This window comes from Rhinolophus sinicus, linkage group LG14 (genome assembly GCF_036562045.2).
Source record: "Rhinolophus sinicus isolate RSC01 linkage group LG14, ASM3656204v1, whole genome shotgun sequence".
Classification (NCBI taxonomy): Eukaryota; Metazoa; Chordata; class Mammalia; order Chiroptera; family Rhinolophidae; genus Rhinolophus; species Rhinolophus sinicus.
Window position 1 is genome coordinate 1,760,460 of NC_133763.1, and position 25,851 is coordinate 1,786,310.

General features: G+C 48.1%; 1 protein-coding gene across 12 annotated transcripts in view; it reads right to left on the reverse strand.

Moving 5' to 3' along the window:
• WWP1 (WW domain containing E3 ubiquitin protein ligase 1) overlaps window positions 1-25,851 on the reverse strand; it is a 77,862-nt gene that overhangs the window by 11,170 nt on the left and 40,841 nt on the right. For all 12 annotated transcript variants that reach the window (XM_074319039.1, XM_074319038.1, XM_074319040.1 and 9 more), the window contains 12 exons: window positions 23,442-23,799; window positions 14,874-14,969; window positions 13,236-13,410; window positions 11,178-11,232; window positions 11,006-11,090; window positions 10,793-10,921; window positions 9,266-9,341; window positions 9,088-9,159; window positions 7,278-7,366; window positions 4,048-4,207; window positions 1,471-1,604; window positions 1,237-1,377 (listed from right to left, as the gene is read on the reverse strand). In XM_074319039.1, coding sequence (XP_074175140.1) covers window positions 1,237-1,377; window positions 1,471-1,604; window positions 4,048-4,207; window positions 7,278-7,366; window positions 9,088-9,159; window positions 9,266-9,341; window positions 10,793-10,921; window positions 11,006-11,090; window positions 11,178-11,232; window positions 13,236-13,410; window positions 14,874-14,969; window positions 23,442-23,799 — 1,570 coding nt within the window. The remainder of the gene's footprint in view (window positions 1-1,236; window positions 1,378-1,470; window positions 1,605-4,047; window positions 4,208-7,277; window positions 7,367-9,087; window positions 9,160-9,265; window positions 9,342-10,792; window positions 10,922-11,005; window positions 11,091-11,177; window positions 11,233-13,235; window positions 13,411-14,873; window positions 14,970-23,441; window positions 23,800-25,851) is intronic.

Here is a 25,851-nt window from a genome sequence, read left to right on the forward strand (position 1 = left end):
GTGCACAACTGAGTAGCACAACTAAAAAACAAGTGTCATCACAGGATTTTAAAGAACAAGATTAAAAACAAGGTTAAAGTCTGTTAGTGTATCAGAGACTGAAACAAAATCCTCCCTAAATTGATACTTCAGGATCAGATACCATCTCCCAGTAGTCTACGCGGGGAAGATGCGCTCCCGTTAGCGCAAAGGGGGACAGAGGACTGCCGGCTGTGGCCTCTGGGAGACCTACCCGCACACACAAAGCTGCCTTGTTCGCAGTGGCCCGAGCTGGACAGAACTGGAATGACACAGATCGGACACACCGCCACTGAGCAAGCGCTGAGGGACGAGCCAGCCCCCCGAGGCCCTGGTGAGAGCACGCTGACAGTGCATCACAGGGTCCCACTGGACAGAATTACAAAGACAGACAGACAATCCGAAAGGAAGAGACAAGATGACACTAAGAACCCAAGTCTAAAAGGAGGGGTGAAAAGGAAGGACCAATAGTAAACAGGTCCGGGAGAGGCAACAGGTAGAAAACGTGAGCCACCTGATTGTGACACATTAGATTACACACAGGTGACATTGGTCAGGAGTGGGCAAATGGCCTGTTTTCTGTATGGCGTGTGAGCTAAAACTACGCTTTAGTTTTCAAAAAGTGGTTGAAAATAATAAGACTATTCCACAATTTGAAAATCAACGAAATCCAAGTTCAGTGGCCAGTGAGTGGTTCTGCGGGAACAGCCAACCTGCCCTCACATCCGGCTGTGCTGTTGTGTGCTGAGCGCGGAGACCAGGTCATAGACCGTACGTGGCTCAGCTAAACTAGGTGTCGTCTGCTGCTTTCCTGGAGTCTGGATTTACCTGGCTGGCAAATGGAAATTATTCCTGAAGTTCAGACGTTAGTGTAACAAAGAACTGACGCCATGGCAGCAGCTGAGTAAAGGGACAAACGTCCACGTTCAGCAGGAGATTCAGAGAAGCATCGTGAAAGGAGAAGTGAAGCCAATCGGGAGGGCGTGGGCGCGTGGGTTTGGGAGGGGCCTGAGGGGCTGTGGGGGGCCTGCCTGTGCCGAGGGCCGCGCTCTGCTCCTGTGCTGTCTGGTGCACAGAGGACGCACTGGCACCGCTGAGAAGACACACGTGGCACAGCAAGAGGACGAGTGCTGTGGGGCCTGTTCACAGATGGGGGCACGCTGAGGGGACGGGGGCTAGAAAGCGTGGGGGACAGCGCAGCAGGCGCACGTCACCCACCCGATGTACTCGTCCTTGTTCTCCTCCGTCACCAGGATGTTGGCGCCTCCCAGCTTCAGGTCGTGCGAAGTCACTTTTCCCAAAATCTCCATGTCAACGGAAAAGTACATTTCCAAGCCACACTCTTCAATGTTGTTGTCTCTGCGCGACAGAAACATGTGTACACACCCATTAACCAGCTGCACGAGCTGCTTCCAGAAAACGCCTCCCTGGAGCGAGGACAGGCCTGCCAACCTTATCCAGATGAGCGAGTTATAAAACTCGGTGTCGATGGACTCCAGGTCCTTGATGGTCAGCTTCTTACTCAGCATCCGCTTGTAGAATGGCAGCGAGAAGCCGGTGTCAATGAACTTCCCATGGAAAAGCGCCTGCCAAGGAAAGACAAGTTGTACTTAGCTTCAGAATCACATTCCTACTGAGAGCACAGGAAGCAGGGAAATCGTGAGGCTTGAGGGCGCAAACAGCACGTCAGTAACCAGCGTGAATCATGACACTACAACGTAAGTGCTGAGGATGAAAAGCAAATTAAACAAACCAGCGAGCTGAGGTCAGACACTCAGCGGCACGGGCCGGTCCCTAAGTAAGAGGATGACAAACAGCTTTCCTAACCCCACCCTCAGACTGTCAGTTAAGTTCACCCAGCGCTGGGCTGCTTCCTTACCCCCCAGTTGCCCAGGAGATTCCCGGGCTGACGGGCACATTGTGCCTTTGCTATGGCAACAGCCGACGCACGGCCCCTCAGTTGCCCAACCCTCAGCCCCATGGCCTATCCACCCAGATATCTGGTCCCCCTGCCCCCCTACATGTCCCGAAACTCCCCCAAACACCTCTGCTGTGCCCCGTGACTGAGGCACAGGACCCATCCATGGCGAAGCCCCAGACCCTCAACTGTTCCTTTAAAGATCCTTTAGCGCCCTTACCAAAAACCTGCCATTTCTCTAGGGACTCGGCTTCCCCTGCAGTGCTCTCCAAGTGGTGCTGTTTCTGTGCCCCGTCACCAGGTCTGGGGGGGGGGGGGTTGCTCCTCACTACCGACCGCCCGCCAGCCCTGCAGCTCGCTGGAGACATCCTGTCCCACAGCATCCTGTCCTTACTGCGTCACTCACCCTTTACACCCCGGGGCTCCTCGCCCACCCAGTGTCACGTGCTGCGAGTCCGGCCGGAGATGCCCACGCCCACGCACGGGGCTGCCTAGGCCGCGTCTCCGTGTTTCTCGGCACCACCGCAGGGGCTCTTATTAGTGGGACTGCACTTCCGTCCTGCTGTCAGTGTCCAAGCCACCTGGCGCGCAGCGCCCCCTTCTGGACACCGGCCACTTCCGCCCGCGGCGTCACCCGCCACCTCTAGCCCCGCCCTCCTTTCTCTGCCTCCTCCGGGCACAGCCCGCTGCCCGTTGTCAGGTGACCCTGATACCTTCAGACCCTGCGTCTGGCAAAATCCCAAGCCCAGCGTCTACACCCTGCCTGCGTCTGGGTGGGAGAACGTGCTCGAATGTGCACACATCCACGCTGGCTGGTCCATGACCAGCAGCCTCCAGGGGCTTGGAGTTGCCTGTCCCCGTCACCCAGGAAACCAGCCATCACCGAGGACTTCTGTGTCCCCATGTGCCCGCATGGCGCTGTCCCGTCCCCGACTTCCTGTGCCCACACGGCGCTGTCCTGTCCCCGACTTCCTGTGCCCACACAGCGCTGTCCCGTCCCCGACTTCCTGTGCCCACACAGCGCTGTCCCACCGTCCCCGACTTCCTGTGCCCACATGGCGCTGTCCCCGTCCCCGACTTCCTGTGCCCCACACGGAGCTGTCCCACCGTCCCACTACACAGACCGTCACAGTCCCCTCCCACTCTCTGCTCCGTCACTGCCCACTTTCTCAGGACCCACACAGCTCTCATGATGTCACGGCCCTCGGTCATTCCTCTACCACTCCTGAATGCCTGTCACCTGGTCACACCCGATGTCCCTGCTCAGCCTCTCAGCCTGGGGCACAGTTATCAGTCCTTCCTTCTTCCTTCGTCCTCTGGGAAGCATTCTTAGCAGACTGTCTGCCTCCCGGTCCCCAGCCCTTCTGCTGGTTCCCTGTCGCCTCCCCGCCGTACGAGTGTCTGTGCACACTGCTCCTGGAGCGAGCACACAGCCTTACCGCTACCCCCTCATCGCCAGGCTCATCCACTTCCCACTGTGGGGACCACAGGCAGCTGAAACTTCACAAACCCTACCCAGAGGCTGGATTCCCCCAGACCCCAAATCTGCTCTTGCCCCAACCCTGCCACCTTAGGAGATGGCAACTGCAACCAGCCACACAGGCCTGCACTCGGCACCACACTCTCCCCCCAGATGGCATCCAAACCATCAGGAGACGCTGTGGACTCTCACGGCAGAGCACCCAGACTCCTGTCACCTGGACCAGGGCACCCCGAGTCCCCTGCCTGTGCCCAGACCGCGGCACATGGCCTTCCACTGTCCCAATGAGTCTCTTCATGCAGCAATGAAAGCGCAATCAAATCCCAGTCAGGTCGTGTCACTCAGATCCTGTCCCCGCCCTGCTCTCCCCTCCCCTTCCTTCCGTGAGCTGCCTAAGGCCCCCTCCTAGCCCGTCCCGTCCACGCTCCTACACGGCGCCAGTCAGGACGCTTTCCGTCCGGGATGTCCTCCCACCTGGGACACTGTCCCCTCTGCCTCACTGTCCCCTCTGCCTGGGACGTTGTTCTACAAGATCCCTGCGTGATTAGGAACAGACACCACCAAGCCCCTCTCTAGAAAACGTCTGAAATGAGCAAAGTGGAAGTGAATGGCACGGAAAGTCGGGGCTCACCATAGCAATAAAGCGACCGATGAAGCAGAAGTAGGAGAGGTGGTCGGGGTTGATGGTGGACGCGGGGTTTATCTGCAGACAGTAGTTGTTCTTGCCAGCGTACTCGAACAGGCAGTACATGGGGTTCAACACTTCGTGTGAGAGCAAGAAAAACCACTCTCTACAAGAAAATAAGTCAAGGTTACTTTTTAGCATCCACATATACATGAATTTAAGAACAGACCATAACTACGCAAGGTGACCTGCCAGGTAGTCCCTGAGTGGCCAGCATGAGCCGGAGTCCCCACACCTAACACGCCCGCCTGTCTGGGGACGTCCGCTGTGTGGTGCCTACGTCCAAGGCAGCCTGGAGAGCCCACGTTCTTTCAAGTTCGGCTCAGCGCCATCCCACCTCCACAACTCTGACTGCCAGCGTTTCATCTGTGTCACTAACAGCCTCACACGCAGCGTCTGCAGATGACCTGCCCGCCCACCAGAAAGAAGCGCCTCAAAGCCAAAGCCCCGTCTTCGCACCCGTCACTCTCGCAGGCATTGCAGGGCGGACACGCAGTAGGAGCTGGTGGCACTGAGATACACACCACTGCTGCTGTGAAGCCGTCATTCTACTGCCAACGCATTAAAAATGGAACTGAAGTTAAAAAGGTGCGATCTTTAAATGCTATAAACATTCTGTAACTTACTACCACCTGTTTGTCTCATTTGTAGAAGTCAATGCACGAAATCTAACTAGAGAAAGGACAAATAACTTATATTACAAAATAAGCTCGATTTGCAAGACTCTTAAACCCAACTTCTCCTGAAGCAGGACGGCAAACTCAGGCCGCGGCGGCCAGCGGAGGCTCCCCTCTCATGACGGGCCTCGCGCTCTCCTCACCACAGCCCCAGTCCTCTGCGTCTCCCATAAACATCAGCTTTAATGGGAAATGCCTTCTGGGCACAGCCCCAGGACTTACAGGACAGGCTGCTGGCGGGGGACTGCAGAGCCTCCACTCCCTCTCATTCGGCCAGTGGAGGCCACGTGAGAAGACGGGAATGTGGATCTCATGTTTTTCAAAAGAAGCCAGAAACCTCAATTCTTAGGCATAATCTACTAATTTTCTTTAATGTTGTTAAGTAATTAAAAAAAATTTGAAATCAAAATGAGGGCCACCACTATACAGACTAGATCTGGCCTGTTTACAAATGTTTTTCTAAAGATTTTAAAACACAATCTGGGAAATGCCTGAAGGGCAGACAAGGGAGCACCCAAACAAAATCTCCTAAGAAATAAGTACCTATTCCTAACCCTAAATCCAGTCCTGGGGGACGAGGGGAAGTGAGAACTGTGTTCAGACACACAAAACTAGAAATAAAATTTCCAGTTGCTGCCGGTCAGTGTCAGCAAGCAGAAGCCTAGAGAAAACTAAGTCCATCCACAGAAGAACGACTGCCATGTGGCGTCTAACCTGTACCCTGACACAGCAGGACACCCCAACTCGCAAGAGGCGGACAGCACCCTTTTCTCAACGAACCAGAGACAGTGGCTGAAAGACCTGGGACAGCAGAAGAGCTAGCAGAGGACAGAGAAGAGAGTGCAGAACACAGGAAAACCACTAACGAAGAAAAATCACATTAGGAGCAGCAAAAGGCAAACAGTGACATGAGGACAGCTGTGAGAAAAACCAACACAAATGGAAAAGCACAGAGGTGAAGATCAGAAAAAAGATGAGACGTGTAAGGCTGACAAAGGAGATTCCACGTACCCATGACTGACGTTCCTGAAGAAAAATGGAACAAAGGGAACAGAAAAAACATTCAGACACAACAGAAGAAAATTTCCCTTCAATTATGGAAGATCTTACTGTGCTCCTAGAATACGTGTAAGACAAGCAACAATGAACTTAGTGAGTGTCAAGGAAAAGGGCCGCGTGGGTGCCCAGAGGAAAACGCTGCCCACGCGGCCGGGCTGCACTGCCCAGCGCTGTCGCTGCCAGAGGACAGGCAACCACGTCCACAGGGCGACTGCGCAGAAACTAACATCCGGTCAAGTTGCTGCTTATGTGCAAAAGCAATGGGAAACATTCTTAAACATGCAAACCTGCAGGAATATTTCACCCTTGTGAGTTCCTGAATAAACCCAAACCAGTACACAAATCAAAGAATTTGGAGTAAGAAACTTATGGTACGGAGGAACTGACTATATGCATTAAAACCGTCAAAGCATAAAAGTAAACCAAAACCACTGAGGAGAATAAGGGTTCAGACAAGAATGGGAATGTTGCAAAGTCAGACACTGTAAAAACAACACCGTTATTTCATTTCTAAGATGTACCGTTCTTTTTAAAGTCTGCAAATTTCTGAAATTGAGATAAATCACAATAGATGTCATATAAACAGTTATTGTGATAGGTAGTGCTTCTTTTCTGAACAATGTTTCCGATGAGAAAACATGCCGATACACCCAAAACTCTGACTGTCCCACATACACTTTCCCACCAATTGTGCTGATCCCACATCTTTTTGCCAGTTGTACTAAAATTGTGATTTTGTAATTCTGTACACCTGTGAAATACAAGTTCAAAAAGAGTTGTTTCTATGAAAAGCAAGTTTAACTCTTTGGAAAAATTTAATGAAAGTATTTTGCTAAAAAGCAAATTATTGTCAAATTAGGTTTCGGCAAATTGAGGGGGAAAAAACATTAAAAGATTTCCCACTCATATCTTCACAAGTGTCTACTGTGAACAATACATTTAGTGAATGTAGAAAACTTTATATTCAAAAGAACTCAAACTAGATTAAAACCCAAACATAAAACCGACATACACTTGTTATAATAGCAAAATAAGAAATAACTTTATACATGCTGACCCATTAATTACAATATCTACATGTAATGGAATACTGTGCAGCCATTAAATAAAAAGTTTTAGCTCTATACACGATATGGAAAGATGCCCATGATATATAAAATAACAAAATCCAGTTGCTATTTGGGCACACTATACAACCAATTCTCCTTAAAACATAGCAAACACGTACTATGTATGTCACACTTACATACAAATTTAAGAATGTGCAGAGGAAATTTACAGGTTAAATAAAGAGTAACAAGAATGGTCACCTCTAGAATGGTGTGACCATTTTTGTTTTCAAATCAACCCTGGATTGCTACTAGCAAATACATCTTTTCAAGAACACAGCACTGCGACAGCGGAGACGCTACCTCACAGCAGACGTGCTCTGCGCTTTACCTCGCTAAGCCGCCGTAGTCGAGTCCTTCTTCTCCTCTGAATATTACGTACAATCTCCTCCTCAAGTCATAGGGTTTCAACGCCATAATCTAATTAAAAACAAAAACACAGATATTTAAACACTCATATACAACGCAAGTTTCTTCCAAAAACAATTCAAGTTAAATGTCATGTATTTTCAAAATGAGACATTTTCTCATCTCATGTGACAATGCCCTTCATGACTCTAGAGACCCATGGATTTATTCCACAAATGGCCAGGACGCTCTTACGTAAAAGCTTTCTCAGAATGTCACGTCCTCTCTCTCCCTCGTCTCGCACTAAAAGGTGGTCCCACCTGGGTTCAGTGGCAGGAGAGGAAGAGGCGGCACAGAACACTCAAGGTGAGGGAAGATTCCCTCCCGTGTCACTCCCCCAGTTTTACAAAATCCCGTGAGAGGTGACGTGTCCCCTTTCTGCCAGCAGCACTTAGTGAGAGGCACAGGGTTTTGCTGTGGGCCCTGTTTACGCCACACACTGCGTTTCTAAGCAGGAGAGGAACCCCACTCCAGCAAGGAGTCATTTCTGAGACGTGAATTTAGACGGCACACGGCACATCGGAAGGCAACACCTGGGTCCCTGTCTCCACAACCCTGATGGCTTCATGCGGTTACCAGTAAACCAGGTTTCAGTTTGGGGTAAAAATGAATTCCTTCCACCCACGTGTGTCAGAACCCGAGCCGAGACCAGCACGTGTGGGCCTCCACCGCTCAGGCAGGCACGTGGGACAGACGCGGCTCTCCCTCAACAGAGTGCGGAGCAAAGTCAAGTCCACCATGAATTTAGATGTTTGCTCCCTAAAATAATGCTTAGGCAGTGCTGGACCACGCTGACCCATCTGACACTTCCTTTGCTACGAATTTGGTCACTCAAACCAAGAAAAGCCTTGACAGTAGCTGTGTGACGTCTTGCCCAAAGGCGGATGGTTGGTGGTGTCCAGCAGGCCGTACAGGGGAGCGCCCCCACAGTCCCGGGCCCCCACTGTCATGCTCCCAGGATGGAGAGGACTTCCCCGAGGAATCCCCCACTCCCTCAACAAGAAGGCCTGGCAGTCTCGGCTGTGCAGGTGGCGCAGGCCCGGGGGCACATGATTCACTGCTCCCAGGGAGTGGCGGCTGCGTGCAGTGCGCCCCCGGGAGCTTAGTCTCCAGCCAGGGACACAGACAAGGGACACCAGGTGGCCGCCAGTTTACGAGAAAGAAGACAGTACCAAAGAGGCTGCAGGGGCCGTGAGGGAGGCCAGAGAAACCGCCGTGTCACCGGCTACTCCGACGGCGTCGCTCTGATGGTGACACTTAACCAGGGACCACCAGGGTTATTCGAGAACACGTAAATGGGTAGCGTGCATACCAATTTAATTTCAACTTGGTGGTATTATCAAGACGTTTGTTCTAGTTGGTAGTTTTGGCAAAGTGAGTGTCAGAATGTGTCAGTTTGTTCCAGAAGCTGCTGAAGCTTTATTTCAACAGTCTGGCTCGCAGTAGAATGACTGTGTCTCAGCCTCAGCACGTCTGCCCATGAGGTGGAGACATGACAGGAGCCACCTCAAAAAGGCTGCTGTGGGGGGAGTCAGATGAAACGAGGACGGGGGTGCCCAGGGCCAGCAGAGGGCACTCACCGTGCGTGACGGGTTCCTTACAACCACTATTACAAAGGGCACTCAGGAAGCGGGTCTGGTTATAGCTGCCTCCTGAGTGGCTGGGATTTCTACAGCCCTCACTCCCGCTAAGTGACACAGTCGAGCTGTGTTAAGCTGATAAAACCCACTCACCTGCTGGAAGGAGTCTTCAAACAGTGTCTGCCGGGACGCATTGATTTTCACATGACTGGGCAGCGCGTTGGACTAGAGACAAAAGTAACGTGGAAACATCACGTCAGCTGTAGTCGACTGACTGTGTAAAGACAAGGCCAAATGGCTATGAAAGGAAGACTTATTTACCACTTAGTACCTGGCACAAGTAACGGAAGTGAGCAAGTTTCCATCTGAAGCTGCGCTCGTAAGCAATTTGTGGACCACCTTTAGTTCTACAGAAAAACAGAACAAACCATGTGTTAGTTAACGGTCAAGTTGGATATTTACTCCTCGGCATGGCACTGGAGTGTCCCCGCGTGCGACTGACGGCCACAGGACAGTCACGTGCGGGGAGGGGAGTGACGGTGTATGTGCTGGGCTGAGAAGCGCGAGCAGTGAGCACACGACACCACAGGAGACGCTGCTATGGACAGGGCTTCTGTAAAGAGACGAGAAATATGCAAGTCCAGTACTGACCGTGTCAAAGAAAACCTTTGACAATCCTGAAGCCTAGGGAGGATGGAGGCTCCAGACAGAAGAGACAGGGAAGGGAGTCTACCCCATCTTGAACCTAAGCTAAAACAAACAATGGTCCTGGGGACAGTAAGCAAAGCAAAATCGAATCCCTAGGCACAAGTGGCGGCCGGGTCACACAACCCAGCTGGTCAGCAAGAGGCTGAGTGGGCGGCATGTGGGCAGGTGCCCGTGGGCACGGTCCAGGTCTCCTGCCCACAGACCAAGCGCCTGAGAGACTTTCAGTCTCAGGGCCCCTTGTGAATGGAGGGGAAACGCTGTCGTGTTGTCAGGGTGAAGTTAATTCATTCAGCAAATGCTCTGGCAATGCATGGCATGTCCCTCGCACGCTCCTAGGCAGGGAGAACGTTATCTGTTAGGACAACAGATGAAAGGACTGTTTCTGTGGAGCTCAGTACTAGTGAATGAGACACACATGCAGTGTGTTTCTAGGGGTGACGGCTCACCACTCCTGCTCCTCAGAAAGGAAAGGCACAGGCTGTACAGAAGGACAGGAGGGGTGCATGCGTGAGGGCAGCAGAGTGGGGGTCGCAGACAGCAAACGCCTGAACAAAGCAGGCGGGTGAGCCATACAGGGGCTGGGGGCGAGCGCACAGAGCAGAGGGAGGCGGAGCCCCGCTGTCACAGGGCAGCCTGGGGCCAGGGAATGACAGGAGACAAGACAGATGAGGCTGAAGAGGCAACAGGGCCGGCTGTTGTCAGCGTGTAGGCCACTGGAAGGACTTTGCTTTTGACTCTGATTGAGATGGTCAGCACCGACCGCTTTGGTGCAAAGGAGTGAGTTGTCACTTAAGTGTTTTAAAAGGTCCGTCTCGCTGCTGTATGGAGAATGTCCTTATGTGAGGAGTGGGCAGAAAGCTTCTGCACTTAGTCACACTCCCTAGGCTATTTCTGCACTTAGAAAAGGGAAACTAATAATATGCTCCTCCAGGAGCTGCAGGAAGATACACTGAGCCTTCGCACACTGGAGTCAGGATGTAAGTGCTGGCGATGGTAATGGTTAAGGAGTGAGGGGCCAGGTCTACTCCGTAACAAGGTAGAGCAAAGAGGTTACTGTGGGACTGCGCCGGTGGCTTTTCTTGATCCCAAAGTACACGCTGCGGCTACGTTCGCGGCTAAACCTCAGGCTCTAACGCAGGCTCTCACTTACACAGACGACTTCCCGTTGCGAGGGTCCTTGAATGTCGTGGTCCTCGTGTTGTGATCGACAAAGTACCGGACGCCTTCCCGGGTGTACCTGATTTCCCAGCCTTCGGGCAGCGGTTCTTCGTTCTGTAAGCTGGCAGACAAAGGGGCATCAGCAGGGGAGCATGTTCCAGGTGCCGAGAACATCCAAACAGGTTTACTTGACACACATACATACCCTTGAGTTCTGGGATCTTCCCACTGCGTGGTTTTTGTGTTATGATTCACGAAGTAGACTCTGTCTGTTGAATCTACTCTTTTCTCTAAAAAACAGAGTGAGAATGCATAGATGTACTAACTGTGCGATGTATGCACCTTTCGTATATTCTTACAGCAACACTGTCACTCACCCCAGCCTGGTGGCAAAGGCCCGTACGGGTCATTCTCTGCAGCTAACATCGAGGCCTGATTGGAGAAAGGGTGGGGGAGAGAGAGCAGCGCCTTAATATAAAAGCAGAGATAAACTAAACACTTAGCAGAATCACGTGACAGTCATTTTCTAAAAAGCGTAATGAAGGAATGTGAATGTAGTAATCTCAAGACACTAAGTCCTAAAAATGTCGTGAGTTAAGAGGAGTCGATCACCTGATTATTAGTTTTCTAAAATGATGTAGAGACAATATTTGACATCAGTATTTTAAACTCGTAGCCCTCTCCTAATAATCTGCAGGTGTGTGATGGGGTGGCAGGAGAGCACAGAGAAAACCACAGTGCTTAAATGAGGCAATATTAGTCGTTTAAAAATAGAACAATTATCATAGTTCTTCTTAAAATAAATGCCTATTAATAAAGCCAATATTAAACGCCAGCATCATCATTATACAAATAAACTTTCACCTTGATATCAGAATCTTTCATATGTTCATATATAAAAAACACTTATGCCTACACATTATTACAATCCAGAAATAAGATTCTGAAGAAAATGTAAGCACTCTACCATTAATTTGAAAAGAGTGGCAACTGTAAAAACCATGACCTAAGAAATCAATTCTTAATGACAAAGCAGATGCACGTTGGTGGACACGTACTGTGGCGTGTACACCTACACGCTTCCCACTCCTCCTCGCCTGACAGCCAAGCCACCGGGCTGTGGGCGGCGGCCATGCGTCCACCCAACAGTATTCCATCCCCAGCCTCCGTGCAGCTGGCCCAGTAGGATGACCATTTGCACAGGAGGTTTGGGCACAGTCCCTGGTCAGGGCCTCCCTTCCCAAGTAACAGGGCAAGGGCTTGCTAGAAAAAGCTATCTCCCTTCCAAGTCCCTTTCCTGCTCTTGCCTAGCCTGGGCGGTGGGCCCAGGAGGTGGCAGCTGCACGAGTGAGCCTGGGTCCAACGGCCCTGCTGAGCCAGCGCAGGATGCGCCCGGACCCTCGCTGCAGAGCTGGTTCTGTGCTTAGAAAACTGAGCTGCAGCCGGTTAGGCCATGCAGGAGAGCACTCTGACACCCTGCCCCACTCCTGCCATTTCCCCAAGGTTTGTATGCACACGACCGAGTCCAACCAAAAATAAGCACGCACAGTACGTAACGTCTGGCTTACTCCAGACATGCAGCTGAATGATGGCACATCCCCACAGAATTCTGTACAAGTTACCAAAGAACCAGAATCGGTGGCAGCAGGAGATGCTATGCCAGCTGGGCTGCCCACTCCGTCTGCTGGCTACAGATAACCAGGGCAGCGGGTCACAGAGCTACTACTTAACCGCTGAAGAAAGTGGAGTCCACAGAGCCAGCCTGAGGCCAGACGCTGAAGGGTTATTCAAGCTTCTTTTCGTGTCTTTCCTACCTCCTTTCTGTCTACTCGCCTCTCTATGTGCTGGGTTTAAGTTGCCTCCAAACACTGTCCATGATGCCCAGTACTTGTATTTTCTATTTCCTATGATCAAACCCCCTTAACAAGGGTTTTGGGGGTTTCACCCCGCTTTTTGTGGATGTTTGCTTATGGCAATAAATAAATCACCAACAGGTCCAATTTTCATGTAGCACTAGATGTTTTGGACAAAACCATCTCCAATCCCAGAATCTCTTTGGTGGGCCAAAAGAGAGCCAAGGGCTCCTTCTAAGAATGTGGGGTGGGAATCAGACTAGCTAGAACACGCCAAGACTGGCCGTAAGTCAAGTCAGGACGTAACTGGTTTTATGTAACGCCAACGAAATTATGAAGTTAAAGATAGAGGACTGGGCTGGAGACATAGTGTTTTATTAAGAAACTGCATTTATGAAACTATCAGTAAGGACAAAACACTGAGTATATAAGGTATGTGAGTTTAAAAAAAGAACTTAAAAAAAGAAACTTGCAGTGCTTCTGTGTATGAGAAACACTACCGCGTATGAACGACAGCGAAAGCATCCTGTGCACCGCGGTCCGTAGCAGTGTAAGCGCAGCACGCGGCTGGCGGCCCATTACCGAGTAGAGGTAACGCTGGTTGAACTGCTGCATGGCCCCCTGCAGCTGGCTGCGCTGCGACTGCCACTGCTCGAAGTTGCGCACGGACTCCACGGTGGGCCGCTGCCAGGTGGTGGTCCTGGTGTTGTGGTCCACGTAGTACACCCGCCCGCGGTCATCCACTCTTCTTTCCCAGCTGCCGAGAAGGAAATGAACAGTACAAGTAAACAGACAGCACTCTCTTCACGTAAGAAACGAGACAGCGTATAGTTAATACTACAAGCACATAATTTAAAACTCAAGTGCAAGATGTGATGAAATAACTTTAAAAGAATGTAAATTATATTCTTCAGAGAAACTATGATCATGTAACTTGCTATTTATTTCAGCTAACTACGTGCCACTCTACCACTGGCCAAGATTTCTCCCAAACGGGCCACACACCCAAAGTCCCTGTGTCACCCTGCCTGCCCTTTTGGGGCAGCATTTACCAAATGCTTATTGCACACCAGCAACCTGCCCGTGGCCACTGCCCACGTTCAGACGTTAACTCGGCCTAGAGCTTTGTAACCGAGCTCCTGCCGCTGAGCTGCTGCCGACCTGAGCTGCAGACGGGGTCACGCCATCCCACCTGTCACAGCTCTTGGGTACGGCCTAAAAACGAGCCCATCCACCATGCAGCCTCGACACCCCTACCCTCTTCCAGGGACCCCTTTAGAGGCAACACAACTACGTTCTAATCCCCAAAGTGTCACGCTTCATCCTGTCCCGCCTTTGCTGTAGACTCCCTGACAACAGAGCGTCCTTCCCCACTTCTCCAGCACGCGGAATGCCCCCAGCTCCCAGGGCTCAGCCCACCTTAAATCAAGTGTGCTCACTGCTGCATACAACGCTCTCTGAGCAATAATCTCACAAAAGCAGCATTCCCTGCCTTGAGTTTTCTGGGCTTTGAAGCATCTGGCATTGCGTTTCGTCGGGTGGGCCTTAGGGCCCCTGTGGAAGGACAGGTGTCCCAAGTCGCGAACACAGTGAGGCATGCCAGGCTCGGGCAGAGCGTTCGGGGAGAGTATGCACAGTACAGCAGAGCTGGCTATCAGTGCAGTGTGTGAAGAGTTAGGAGGCTAAGAAAGCGAAGGAGGACGACCAGCCTGTGAACGGCCTGTAATGGCAGCCCGCCAGCATCAACTGTATTTATATGTAACTGAAATGCTTGTATTCATTTAAAACCTTCTATAATTTGAGCCATAACATATAATTGTACTTCTGGCAATCTCTGTAGAGCCTAACTCTGAACCACTCTAATGTCTATCATTAAATCTCATGGAATAACATAGTTTTAGGTCACTATCTATGGAGAACCACACATAGAAATACTTTTCATTCCTTTAAATAAAATAACAAGGACTGAAAATGGACCAAAATTCTGCAGCTCCTCTCAGTAACTCATGCTAGTGTTGGACAATGTCTGGAGGAAGCCCTTCAGACTAACTGTAAAAGAGATACAAGATATAACACCTCTCATTTACTAAACATCCAGCATTCACAAAAGCAAATCAAGGAAACAATATAGAGAAGAATCATTCTATGTTGCATTAAATAAACTTTTAAACCGCATGTTTGAGAAAACACAACTGAAGACACACAAAGCTGCGACATTACCCTGGAGGTAACGGTTGTGGCCTCTCCCACGTGGTCGTCCGAGTGTTATGATCCACGTAATAGGTTCTCCCGTGAGGGTCTTTCCTCTGCTCCCACCTTTAATAAAGATGCAAAAATGTAAGACAATCTGAAAAACAATTCCTTCTCAGAATCAGGAAAATTACAGAGAACTTTTACTTTAAAAGCATATATATACATACCGGTGTATATATATTATAAAGTTGTTTCTCAATTACTAGTGCTTTTTAAGTTCTCAGTTATTTCTTTTTCATTAACACTAGTGGACACTCAGGAAGTGCAGTTGGCAGAGGAGGACAGAAAAATACCTACCGTTCTCTAAAGTGACTAATGTACAGAATGCCACATCATCAGAACACAGAAATGTAATCAAGGGCAGAGGAACTTTCAGCCTAATGCCAATCCCAAGGCACAGAATGTCAATGAAGTAAGACCCATTTTTTCCTGCAATTTTTTTTCTTTTTTTCACAGTGCAAAAACTGTTTTATTCAGAATTAGCCAGCTGGACTCAGCTTAGATGATCCCAGATATGTTGGCGACATCTGAAGCGTCCTCGTCAGGAGCCAGTGGCGCATATGCCTTCTCTCTCCCTCAGGCCCGATCAGGGGCTGAGCTCGGCCTGTCGATGTCACGGAGCCTCTTCCCAGCCTGTTGGCTCTGGAGCTTGCTGGCCCTGACACCCACAGTGAGCAATGTGGCATCGTCTTCTGTCCTCCTCACGGCCGACTCGGTAGTCAAGGGAACTTGGTAATGGCATAGTGGCCATGCTTGTTTTTCCTGGGGGCGCTTTTCTGAGGATATTTGGGAGCCGCCGTGTCTGGGCCTTGGGAAGGTGGGTGACATGCATTTTTGTGGTTGTGGACCCCGTTCAGCACTGCTTTCTTTGCCTTTAAAGCCTTTGCTTTGGCTTCGGCTCTGGGAGGGGCAGGGGTTTTATTCTTCGCTTTCAGCGCCATCTTCGTAAAAAGCTATTTTCCTGTAATTTCAAACGTGCACGTCTAAAAGATTTTAGCAGACATCCCCTTAAAAAAGCATGTGGTATCACTGCTCCGTGCTGATTCTGTGTGTTCTCTGCACACATCTGTCCCTCCCTTGTTTCTGATAAACCTGCAAGTGTGCAGACATCCCAGCTTTCTCCTCTTCTGTTCTACCTCCAAGACTTGCAATCTTTTATTTTGCCCACTCTCACTTTCTCCTTCCTCTGTGATCCGTTTCTTCCTCTCCAGCCTTTCCATAATATAGTCTAGAAGAAACATTTCAAACATAAAAACCTGGTATTTCAGAATTTAACCTTCTTTTCAACTTGAAAGTAGAATAAATAGAAAATATCTGTCTTCCTCTTAAACACAGGGACTCAACTGATTTGGATTTTTCGATTAGACAGGCCTTTAATTATTTTTTCTCTACACAATGACCCTACAGATAAAGCTACTCCCTAAACAAGGTGCACAAGCTGAAGCTGTCAGACTCTTTCCTACGCACATGCACGCACATGTACACGTACACATGTACACGGACTCTCTCACACTCACCCTCCTCCCAACTGCTCTAAACCCCCCCACACACGTACACACACACGCCATGTCCTTCCTTAAATCAGTTCTCTGACTGTGGAAGCCCCAGACAGGCCATGGAGCACAACGCGATCTCTTGTTCTGGTTCTTTCCTCCCATTTCCTCATTGCCACGGACTTATTGTTCATTTAACTCCAGGTACTCCCTGCCGCGTCGGGCACGCAGCGGAGCCCTCCACGCCTCCTCCATCAGACCCCACATCAGGGGCCAGGTCTTTCACTTCCGTGTTTTGCAGAAACACGAGTCCTGGCAGCTTCCTAAGAAGAAGACCCGGGCAGGAAACTTGTGTAAGCCTAGGATGTCTGTGCACACACTCAACAGTGACGCTGCACACAGAACCCGAGGTTGGAGAGACTGTCCCTCAGCATTTAAGCCACTGGCCGTTGCCTCCTAGCTGCTCGTGCTGGTTCTGAGAAGTCAAATACATTCTGAGGAGGACGAGGCCTGCTTTTCCCCTTTCTTTAATCTCTGGAAATATGTAGGATTTTTTTCTTTGGCCCCAACGTACTAAAATTTTCACAATAAGGTGTCTTAATATAGATTTATTTTCCCTTATTATCCTGGGGTTTGGTGAGCCCTTTCAATAAGAAAATTCGAAGCCCTTCACGTTTATTATTTTGTTGAGGATTTCCTCCCATTTTCTCTTTTAGAACTTCTCAGCTCAGATCTTCTGAACTGGTCCTCCAGTATTCATATGTAATTCCTGTTCTTTTATAAGTTTCTTTTTATTCTACTTTCTGGGCCAAGTCTTCCACTGAATTTACTGAATTAGATTTCCAAGAGCTTATAGTTCTTCAAGTATTCCACTGTTGTAACACCTCATCCTTCTGTAACTTATGTTATATCTACTCTTATCCCTGTGAGAATACTGAGACAGTCTGTTTTTTTCACGCAGAATTTTCTAGGCCGTTTGGCTGTCTGTCTTGCATGTAAGAGGCGCATCTTGTGTGTCTAATGAGCAGGTACCGAAAAGCTGAGTGGGGCTTTGTGTGCATGGGTGCGATTCATCGACTATGGGATTAATTGAAAGGTGACAGAACAAGGCTGCTTCATTGGAGAACAAACAGATGTCAGTATTTGTAGTCTTTTTCAGCGGTGGTGGTGTGGAGGGTGTTTAAATAGAAGACACTTCCAATCTCCTGAGTGGAAAGAGTAAAATCCCAATTGACAATAGTCTGGGTTTGGGGTAGAAAAGAACCAAGTGCTTCATCCGTATAAAGGGCTATGACGCACTTTTCCAGTTTTATCCTAATTGCAAATATTTCTAATTTAACATTTAACAAATATTCAGCAAGCACTTATGCTAGCTAGCCCCTGCTTCTTAATTCTTCCAAAAGTGAAAGATTAGTTCCAGAATTCAGTGTTTTGCTCTAAACAGAACTGATCGTTCTCAAACTAAACTGCTTGCTACACAGAACAGCATATTCAGAAGTATTTTTGGATATCTTCTATGCACTAGATCAAGAGTAGGCAAACATTTTCCGTAAAGTGACAAACAGTAAACATTTCAGGCTTTGTGGGGAAAGCGGCAAAAGCGAGATTATTCTGGACACACAAACCTAGTAAGAGATTACTATTGATCAGCAGTCACTCTCTCAATAGAAAGGACATTCCAATCCAATGAGGGGGGCAGTAAGGAGAGCGAAGGGGGACACTGGCTGGGCCGGGGACTCAGTGACAGCCCTCTACAGCTGTGCCTGTGCTCTGACGTATAAAAGCAGCTGGCTGGCCCTGGCCCGACACCCTTTATCCCATGAGTATCCCCTGACTGAGGAGACTTCTCAGCAGAATTCCTCCATTTCCTGGAGAGAAGTGCGAATTTGCAACGGCCACACTTCACCTTCAACCACAATACTCTCCTTTCAGGTAGTTAGATACAGCCTCCCCGTCTCACTAAGACGTCATATAGAAGTTTTCAAAGCCTATTACTGAACAAGACCTTGTTAAAACAAAAACAGGAAGTTTGGGAGAACTTTGTGAGATTTCACAATAAAAACAAGAGGAGTTAGTTCCTCATTGACTAACTGTGGGTCTCAAGGTGGGACAATGGGGTAGACGAGACCTGCCTGTCCCAAACCCAGTCACCTCCCTGCTCTGCGCCCACTGCCTTCTGCCCTTGCAGGTGACAGACCCCTTGAAGTCTCTCCCGTCTTACAAAACAAGGAACGGCCTCTCTGGTCTTGCTAAGTCCACCAAACTCGCCCCCTTCCCAGTGTTCAGGGGAGTCTTCTCACACTTGCACCCTCGGGCTGGCTCCACCACACTCCGTTTCCCAGAAACCACTCTGCCAGAGGTCACCAATCCATAACCGCTTTGTTGTTCAATTCAATGGATGCCAGGGGATTTTTGAGTGGAGAATTCTGACCTTGTTCCCCATTTCCTCAGAGGCACCGACAAGCCAGGGCCTGTTCCCCACGGCTCACTCACTCCAAGCGACCCAGTCAAGCTCCAGGTCACTAACTTAGCAAATATTTACTGAGAACCTGCTAAATGGCAGGCAGTTTTAGGCACAAGGAATACAGCAATGGACAAAATAAAGCCCCTTTTCAGACCAGTGCAGAGAAAACGGAGGATGTCACCTGTTGATCTAAGTGTTACAAAGAGAAACAATACCGGTCCCATCATGCTGATTCAAAGAAACTTACTCAAAACTGGTCGTACTGATTCCATCTGTTAAATTCTAGAATAGGGAAAACTAATCTATAATCTGTAGTGGGGAAAAAAATCAGAACTGTGATTGCCTCTCTAAAACTAGGGCAGGGATTGACTGTAAAGGGGTTTCAGAGAATGTTCTGGGATGATGGAAATGTTTTTACCTCGGTAAGAGTTTGGGTTAACAGATATATGCATTTGTTAAAGCTCATTAAAAATGGTACACTGAAGACTTGTGTATTTCCTTCTGTGTAAACTTTACTGAAAAAAAAACAAAGAAATATTGAAGTCTACTTAATGATATGCAAGCTGAAATATTGAGGAGAAAAATGTGCTGGCATCTGCAACTTACTGAAATGCATTTAAAAATTAGGTGGACAGAGAGATGAAGAGCTATGTGAGAAAGCAGCGGAGTAAAATGGCAGTTGTAGAATCTAGTGATGGGTTATTGTGGCCTGTGGTACAAGCTGAAGTCAGGGAGTGTGATACCTCCAGCACTGTTCTTTGTTCTTAGGATTGCTTTGGCTATTCGGGGTCTTTTTTGATTCCGTACAAATCTGTTTTTTTGTTCTATTTCTTTGAAAAATGCCATTGGGATTGCATTAAATCTGTATATTGCTTTGGGTAATACGGCCATTTTAACTATTGTTGATTCTTCCAATCCATGAACACGCAATGTCATTCCATTTCTTTGTATCTTCTTTAATTTCTTTTTTCTTTACTTTTTTCAATTTCTTTTAAAAATGTCATATAGTTTTCAGTGTATAGGTCCTTCACATCCTTTGTTAAGTTTATTCCTAGGAATTTTATTCTTCTTATTGCAATTGCAAAAGGAATTGCTTTTTTCTATTTCTTTTTCTGAGGTTTCATTGATAGTATATAGAACTGCAATGGACTTTGTACATAGATTTTGTAACCGGCAACTTTACTATGTTCATTTATTGCTTCTAATAGCTTTTTGGTGGACTCTTGAGGGTTTTCTATATAAAGAATCAGGTCATCTGCAAAAAGTGACACTTTAACTTCTTCCTTCCCAATTTGGATGCCTTTTATTTCTTTCACTTGGCTGATAGCTCTGACTAGGACTTCCAACACTATGTTGAAAAGCAGAGGTGATAGGGGACAGCCCTGTCTTACTCTTGAAAGAGCAAAGGGCTTCGGTTTTTCACTGTTAATTATGATATTAGCTAAGGGCTTGTCATATATGGCCTTTATTATGTTAAGGTATTTTCCTTCTATACCCATTTTATTAAGTGTTTTAATCATAAATGGATGTTGTATCTCGCCAAATGCTTTTTCTGCATCGACTGATATAATCTTATGATTTTTGTCCTTTATTTTGTGTATGTGATGTATCACATTGATGGATTTGCGTATGTTGAACCATCCTTGTGCCCCTGGGATGAACCCCACTCGGTCGTGACGTATAATCTTTTTAATGCATTGTTGCTTTCGATTTGCTAGAATTTTGTTTAGGAGTTTTGCATCTGTATTCATCAGCGATATTGGTCAATCATTTTCTTTTGTTGTTATCCTTACCAGGTTTTGGTATCGGGGTAATGTTGGTCTCATAAAATCAATTAGGAAGTATTGCCTCTTCTTCAATTTTTTGGAAGAGTCTGAGGAGGACAGGTGTTAGATCCTCTTTGAATGATTGATAGAATTCACTAGTAAAGCCATTTGGTCCTGGACTTTTGCTTTTGAGAAGGTTTTGGATGACTGATTCAATTTCCGTATTGTTGATCAGTCTATTTAGATTTTCCAGTTCTTTGTGATTCAGTCTGTGAAGGGTATATGTTTCTAAGAACTTGTCTATTTCTAAGAACTGTCCAGATCACCATTTCTTCTACGTTACTGAATTTGGTAGCATATAGTCCTTCATAGTATTCTTATATGATCCTTTGTTTTTCTGTGACATGGTATTGGCAGAAGAACAAACATACACCAATGGAATAGAATTGAAAACCCAGAAATAAGCCCACATAAATACGGACAGATAATTTTCGACAAAGGAGTCAAAAACATACAATGGAAAAAAGAAAACCTCTTCAATAAATGGTGCTGGAAAAATTGGAAAGCCACGTGCAAAAGAATGAAACTGGACTGCTGTCACGATGTACCAAAATTAACTCAAAATAGATCAAAGACCTAAACATAAGACCTGACACAATAAAATGCATAGAAAGCATAGGTACTAAACTTATGGACCTTGGGTTCAAAGAAGATTTTATGAATTTGACCATAAAAGCAAGGGAAGTCAAAGCTAAAATAAAGGGATGGGATTATATCATACTAAAAAGCTTCTGCACAGCAAAAGAAACCATCAACAAATCAAAGAGGCAACCAACTGAATAGGAGGAGATATTTGCAAACAACGCCTCTGATAAGGGGCCGATACCAATATATGTAAGGAACTCATACAACTCAACACCAAACCAGCGGGTGCACTAGATGCTGTTGAGTCCACTTTACAGGACCGCAGTGCAGGAGAACAAACTTCCTGAACAGTGGTTACTCTCACAGGCCACCACACCCTTCAGCACTTTTTATTCTGGTCTGTGTTGATTTCCTTCAGTACGTGTTCCAATGCCAGTCCTACCGGATGAATGGGTGCAGCCTGCAATGTGGAAATCACTCCCCTCGATACTGCACGGCGCTCCCACTGCCGCGCCCACGACGGGGGCTGCAGTGTGTGGCAGGAAGCACTGAGGTGGCTCCCGAGTTCGGTTTACACACTTACTGTTTTATTATGAAACAGCCAGCTGTCTGGTCTCCTGAATTCCTACCGTCTACACCACCGCTAGAATAACCTTAATAAGATCCAAGTGTGATGTGTCACTGCTCTACTTGAAATCCTCTAGTGCTTATGCCCGGTTTGCAGGAAGAACTCTCACACCCTCAGCGGGTACCAAATTCTCACAGGACTGCCTACTCTCCGGCACCCACAGCTCGCTGCCCGATGTGCTGCGCTCAGGCTGTGATGACCACTGAGCTCTCGAGGGGTGCTGGAGACCTGAGCACGCGCCTGGCTCTGCTGGGCGCCAGCCGGTGCCCTGCTCTGCTGACTCCCCCTCCTCTCGAGACACCCACTTCCAGTCGCCTCATCCACACAGAAGTCTTTGGCATCCTCTGCGTTTTCGCCCCACGGCACCCCAGGCTTAGCTCTGGTGTAGCTCTCACTGCATCCCCGACTGCTGCTCTTTACTCCCGCCACGAGACCATGAGGTTCCTGACGGTGAGAACAGCTTCCTGTGTGTCTGTCACAGGAGCAGGCACACAAGAGACTAGGATAGGTGACTAAGCCACCACAGGCAGGAGACAAAGGGACAATGAGAGATCTCTGAGGGGGAAGGGAGGACAATGTCAGGTCTGAGATGCATGCAGGAGACACAAGGGAGACTTCCGGAAAGCAGATGAAAACAAGCTCAGAGAAAGCTCTGGCTGGATGGACAGATGTAACAGTTAAAGTGAGGGGGCAGTGCAAGCCCCCAGAGGACACACATGCGGGAGACCACGGCTGCAACCACAGGGAGGCGGGGGCGAGGGCGGGAAGAGCTGGAGAAGAGCCCCAGCAAACCAGCTCTGAGAGCGAGCTGCGGTGACACCGGCAGCAGTGAGAGCAGGGGGGCTGAGCCACAGGCGGACACGCCGGCTGTGCAGGGAAACGCCATGTCCTCACCTCCATTCCAGCATTTGCAACCTCTACCGTGTACGTGCGTTTGCAAAGCTAAGCCACTGAATGAGCCTCTTGAGAGCAGAGACAATGAATCATGAATTAATGTCTGTGTCGTCAGAGCCAAGCAAAGAGTAAAAGAACAGGCGAGCAAGAAGCACAGGAGGGCGAGACAGAGCACAGAGGACACCCTGCAAAGGAAGCCATGACTAAGCGGCAGTGAAAACCCATTTGTAACAACCCATCGGGAGGTTATGAGGTCCACGCAGCATTACGGCTGCTGGTTGTCAGGCTTGGGGTGCGAGGAACAGACCACACAGGAAGCTAGAGAACGGAGGTGACCATGGCTGTGTCCTGGTCGCTCTTACCTAACAGTAACAATGACCCAAGAACCCAATCAAGAGGGTCCCGCGATTCACATCAGTTTTTTTCCTTTTCCCTGCCTTCTGCCTGTACGTTGACTAGGTGAGCAATGGTTATTAAGTTTGTAGCAAATTGTACTTGATTTGTAGCAAATAGTATGAGTAAGACTGCCACTCAGATTTCAAATTACTGAACAAAGGAAACATTGTACACACATTTAACAGTCATACTTAGGAAAAAGCTGCTACTTAAATGTGAGTCAAACATCTGAAAAGGAAACGGACGTACCCTGAGGGCAAAGTGTCGGTGCCGGGGGTCCCGGAGGACGGCCGGGTGGGCTCCTCACACCCAGCCGGCTGCCTGGATTTGGCGGCCTCAAGGGCAGAGCCGGTCCCGGAGGTGGAGGTGGAGGCGGAGGCGGAGACGGAGGCAGAGGCGCCTGGGTCCAGGGCACAGCCGGCTTCAGACTCAAGTGCTGCACTGTCAGGAAGGACGCAGCCATTGTGTCCCGAGGCAGCCGGCACTTCTGGAATGGGCGGGTCCTCACTGGTGGCACTAGTGCGACCCGGAGACAAGGTGGTGTCTTCAGAGGCCACTGCAGCCCCCGCGGCATCTTCAGGGGTCGATGAGGGTGACTCTCCATTAACTGAAAAGGGAAAATTAGAAAGATGACCTGACAAGGAACGACAGAGCACTGATGGCTGCACCGTCACACTCAGTCAGAGCCGCACTCCCGCGGACTAATGGAGCAGGTGGTAATGGAAGTAAGGCACGTCATTTTTTGTTTTGTTACTCACAGTTTAGAGATGAACATGTGAATAAAAATTTAAGAATACACACACCGACATACACACCGACACACACACACCTAACTTAGGAAAGAGAAACCAACATTAGGATAACAAAGGTTTTTTCTCCAAATTATCAGCTCTGAAAGTCTGCATGGGTTATTAAAAAAAACTTTTAAATGAACCCTTTCTATGTCCCTTTTTATGTGCAAATGGTAGCTAATATCAAGAGAAGTCTGTGCCAACAGTGGGGAACATACAATGGAATTCATTTGTAAGACAGTGCTACAGAGGGCTGCAAAGAAGGTCCGGGAGCTCATTCTGTGCTTTCCAGAGAAATAACCCAATACTGCAATCCACGGTTAGAGAGTTTTCTTAATTTCCTTTTAAATGTGATCGATCCATTTCAACTATGTCACTGTAACAGTGAGTTAAATTAAAAGTGGAAAGAACAGATTATTGAACAAAACCTATTAGAAGATTATACATGAAAGTTCTAATTGAAATGGGGAGGAAGCCTTAAATAAAAGTAATGGAATCTTCAGGTAGATTTTTAAAGGAAAAGAGACTCAAATGTTAGAAATTAGAGATGGAATCAAATGGTTAAGTGCACAAGAACGACAGAATCAACCAAGTTCTACACCAAGCGTGGGGGAGAGAAGGGCTTTGGGAAAAATATATCAGTAATGAAGTACAAGAAATAAAATATTTATATTTTAATATTTACATATGATAGCTAAGATGGAGAAATGAAAAGAGAATGTGTACATAGAGATTAAATTCTGGTGTCTCCTGATGTTCACTGACGAGAACTATCTCCTTTAATGTTTACCCTTCGATCGATGAATGAAATTAATTTCCACAAAAGAAAAGATAAGCAGTAGTCTTTTCAGAGCAAAATCACAGTAAATGGCAAAAGAGGAACACTGGAGAAAAGATAATGCACTCCAATAAGAATCAGTCACAAACCTGTGTGCACACTAAAATACAGACCTAAAACACACACTATCAGAGACAGAGGAAGAAAACGCCTCCGTTGTTCAGGCAGACACTCCTAACCCGCCAGCAAGCACTCTCCGCAGCCCTCCCCATCTTCACACTACGCCCCGTCCGTCATTTCTGGCTTCCACCAGGCCACAGCCTGTCTCCTCTCCCGTCCAACTACAATCCATTCTCCAAATAGCAGCCACAGGAACCTTCCTAAAGCACACGGCAGATCTGTCACTGCCCGACTTAGACAGCAGTGCAGCCCCAGTACGACCGGAATAAACTCCAAGCCCGTGACGCCGGCCCGCAGGACCCCACCCCAGCTGCACTGCCTTCTCGGTGCTCTGCGGGCTCCTTCCCACTGCGGGGTGTGCACAGCTGCCCCCATGGTCTCTCCTGGGGGTCCCTGCTCAATCACACCTTCCGAAGGCAGCCTTGAGTGTCTCATGTGACGCTGCACCTGCCCCATCCCTCCCTGGCTACACAGCATTCTGTTTTGTTTCTCAGGCTGTGCACTCATTTTATTTATTGGTTTTTATTCCTTTTTCATTAAGTTCACAGTGCAAAAACTTTGTCAGATTTGTTCAATTTGTATTCCCAACAGCTACAAAATGCCTGGCATATGAAAACAAATATTTGTTGAATCAATAAAGACAAATCAAAGAAAAACTAAACAGACCTCTCAAAACTATGCAGGTAACAGACAAACCATGAGTAGAAATATTAAGTATAGGAAGGATTTAATAACAGTCAACATACCTGACCTCAATTACAGTTAGAGAGGTAGTTTTGACTTTCTAATACATATATAGATATATGGCATCCAAATACTGTCAGAATTTTTAGAAAAATTGGCATATGTAAAGGACAAAATGAAATCCCCAATTCTACCATCAGGAGGCCACGTTCTGACTATAATTCAA